This window comes from Meles meles, chromosome 2, assembly GCF_922984935.1.
Source record: "Meles meles chromosome 2, mMelMel3.1 paternal haplotype, whole genome shotgun sequence".
Lineage (NCBI taxonomy): Eukaryota > Metazoa > Chordata > Mammalia > Carnivora > Mustelidae > Meles > Meles meles.
This window is the reverse complement of record NC_060067.1, coordinates 72,082,847-72,085,121: the sequence shown is the minus strand read 5'-3', so window position 1 is coordinate 72,085,121 and position 2,275 is coordinate 72,082,847. Positions and strand designations below refer to the sequence as shown.

The window sequence follows — 2,275 nt, the reverse complement described above, 5'->3', positions numbered from 1 at the left end:
AATTTTCCTAGGAAGCCGATTTTTCTTTAAGAGAATTTCCACAATCTCGGTGCATGCACTGACATTCTCTTTCCTGGGTGTGTTATTTCTCACGCTCAGTTCTTGTTCTTTTTCCTCTGACATTATAGAAGAAAATTAATGGTACAGAATAAATTAGGAGCCCTGGTACTTTATCATCTTAACCGTTCAGCAAATCTAATTGATACCTTGGGGAGATCAGGAGGTGCTTGCTGATAACTCCTTTAGAACAAAGGGCTTTTTATTTGTTTTTATTTACTTTTATGTTCTATTTACCATAAAGAATCTCATACTGTTATGTAAATAATAAATACAATAGGAAATATGATAATTAAAGTTTTGGGGAGACATGACAGTTTTACCCTTTTCAAATTAAACTGCAATATTTTGTCCCCAAATTATCTTTAGAACTGACAAAATTGGTCATTGGATTAGAAGTGAGTAGGTAGGGCTGCGGGGCGGAGGCGGCGGAGAGGCCTGCGGCGGCAGGGAGCGGCGGGCCTGGAGCGGGCGCTGGAGCCTAGCCGAGCCGGAGCGGGCGGCGCAGGCCGGCGCGGCGAGCAGCCACCATGTCGGTGTTCGGAAAACTGTTCGGGGCAGGAGGGGGTAAGGCCGGCAAGGGCGGTCCGACCCCTCAGGATGCCATCCAGCGGCTGCGGGACACGGAGGAGATGCTAAGTAAGAAGCAGGAATTTCTGGAAACTAAGATCGAGCAGGAGCTGACCGCCGCCAAGAAGCACGGCACCAAAAACAAGCGCGCGGCCCTCCAGGCGCTGAAGCGCAAGAAGAGGTATGAAAAGCAGCTGGCTCAGATCGACGGCACACTATCCACCATCGAGTTTCAGCGGGAGGCCCTGGAGAATGCCAATACCAACACCGAGGTGCTCAAGAACATGGGCTATGCTGCTAAGGCCATGAAGGCTGCCCACGACAACATGGACATCGATAAAGTTGATGAGTTAATGCAGGATATTGCTGACCAGCAAGAACTTGCAGAGGAGATTTCAACAGCTATTTCAAAACCTGTAGGATTTGGAGAAGAGTTTGATGAGGATGAGCTCATGGCAGAGTTAGAAGAACTAGAACAGGAGGAACTAGACAAGAATTTGCTGGAAATCAGTGGACCCGAAACAGTCCCTCTACCAAATGTTCCCTCTATAACCTTACCATCAAAGCCCACCAAGAAGAAGGAAGAGGAAGAGGATGACATGAAGGAATTGGAGAATTGGGCTGGATCCATTTAACTGGTCCAGTGCAGGCTGGGCCCAGACAGACTCTGGTGGCCTGTGCAGCGGGCAGGCATGTGCGTGTGCGGGGCAGGCAGGACATGGTGCAGGCAGGTTCCATCGCTCCTGAGTCTCCCTCCAAAGCAGTAGGGCCGCGTCACTGCTCACTCTCTGCATAGCATGGTCTGCACCCAGCGGGACGGGGAAAGGGGAGGGGGGCGGGTGGGTAGGGTGGGAGGTGCCTGCTGTTTATAATGTTGAATTTCTGTAAAATAAACTGTATTTGCAAATCCAAAAAAAAAAAAAAAGAAGTGAGTAGGTAGGTTTTATTAAAATTTCTGGAATATTTATAACACTGAAAAGTAGTACTTAGGAGGGTTGAAGAAATTCTCTTTTTGGAGGTGTCTGAAATAGGATTTCTTTATTTGAGAGTAGGATTAGGGCTAACCTCAGAGAGGGTATTTTCTCAATGCCTGTTGCAACCTGTGAGAGAGAGAGAGAACAAGCATGTGCATACTGTTTTCTCGAGAGCTGAATTAACAGTGCTAGTTTATGGGAGGCTTTCTATCTAACTCAAGATCCAAACCTGGATCGAGGTTAAAAAAATGATCATTTTTGAAATGAGTAGTGAAAGAGTAATCTTTGTGCTTTAGATTTAAAGAAGTTAATTTTCTCTTACCTTCTCTATTTTTCCCATGTGAGAGATGTGTCTGAAAGAGCAAGTTCTGGAGAAATTTTCGGGCTAAAAAGAAGAGGCCACTTCCCAATTGTTCAGAGTCATCAGCTGAGAGGTCCTGTGGTCACTCCTTTCCTGTCTTTAGCTTAAAGAGATTGAGTTGCATGGGGTGGACAGGGGGAGGTGGGTGCAGAGTCCTGAAGTACAGCCAAAGCTTTGAACTTGTACTCTTAGCCTGGACAGGTCTGTTCCTGTGGATGCTAGTTTAGGTTCTTTACCTGCTGCTTAATGCCAAAGCTCCTTAATATTTTTCAGATTCAATTATGTATTTTTGCTGTCTAAGTATCCCTGCGAC

The 2,275-nt window shown here is 46.2% G+C and overlaps 1 protein-coding gene across 1 annotated transcript; it reads left to right on the top strand.

Moving 5' to 3' along the window:
* The first annotated feature begins 523 nt into the window (after positions 1-523).
* On the top strand, positions 524-1,526 carry LOC123936697 (charged multivesicular body protein 4b). Its single transcript, XM_045997204.1, has one exon. It carries the CDS (start codon positions 588-590, stop codon positions 1,260-1,262), a length of 675 nt encoding a protein of 224 aa, XP_045853160.1. The 5' UTR covers positions 524-587; the 3' UTR covers positions 1,263-1,526.
* Positions 1,527-2,275: the final 749 nt, after the last annotated feature.

Bases quoted from the DNA above. Each gene is read 5' to 3' on its own strand.
- LOC123936697 (XM_045997204.1), top strand. From the start codon at position 588: ATGTCGGTGTTCGGAAAACTGTTCGGGGCAGGAGGGGGTAAGGCCGGC.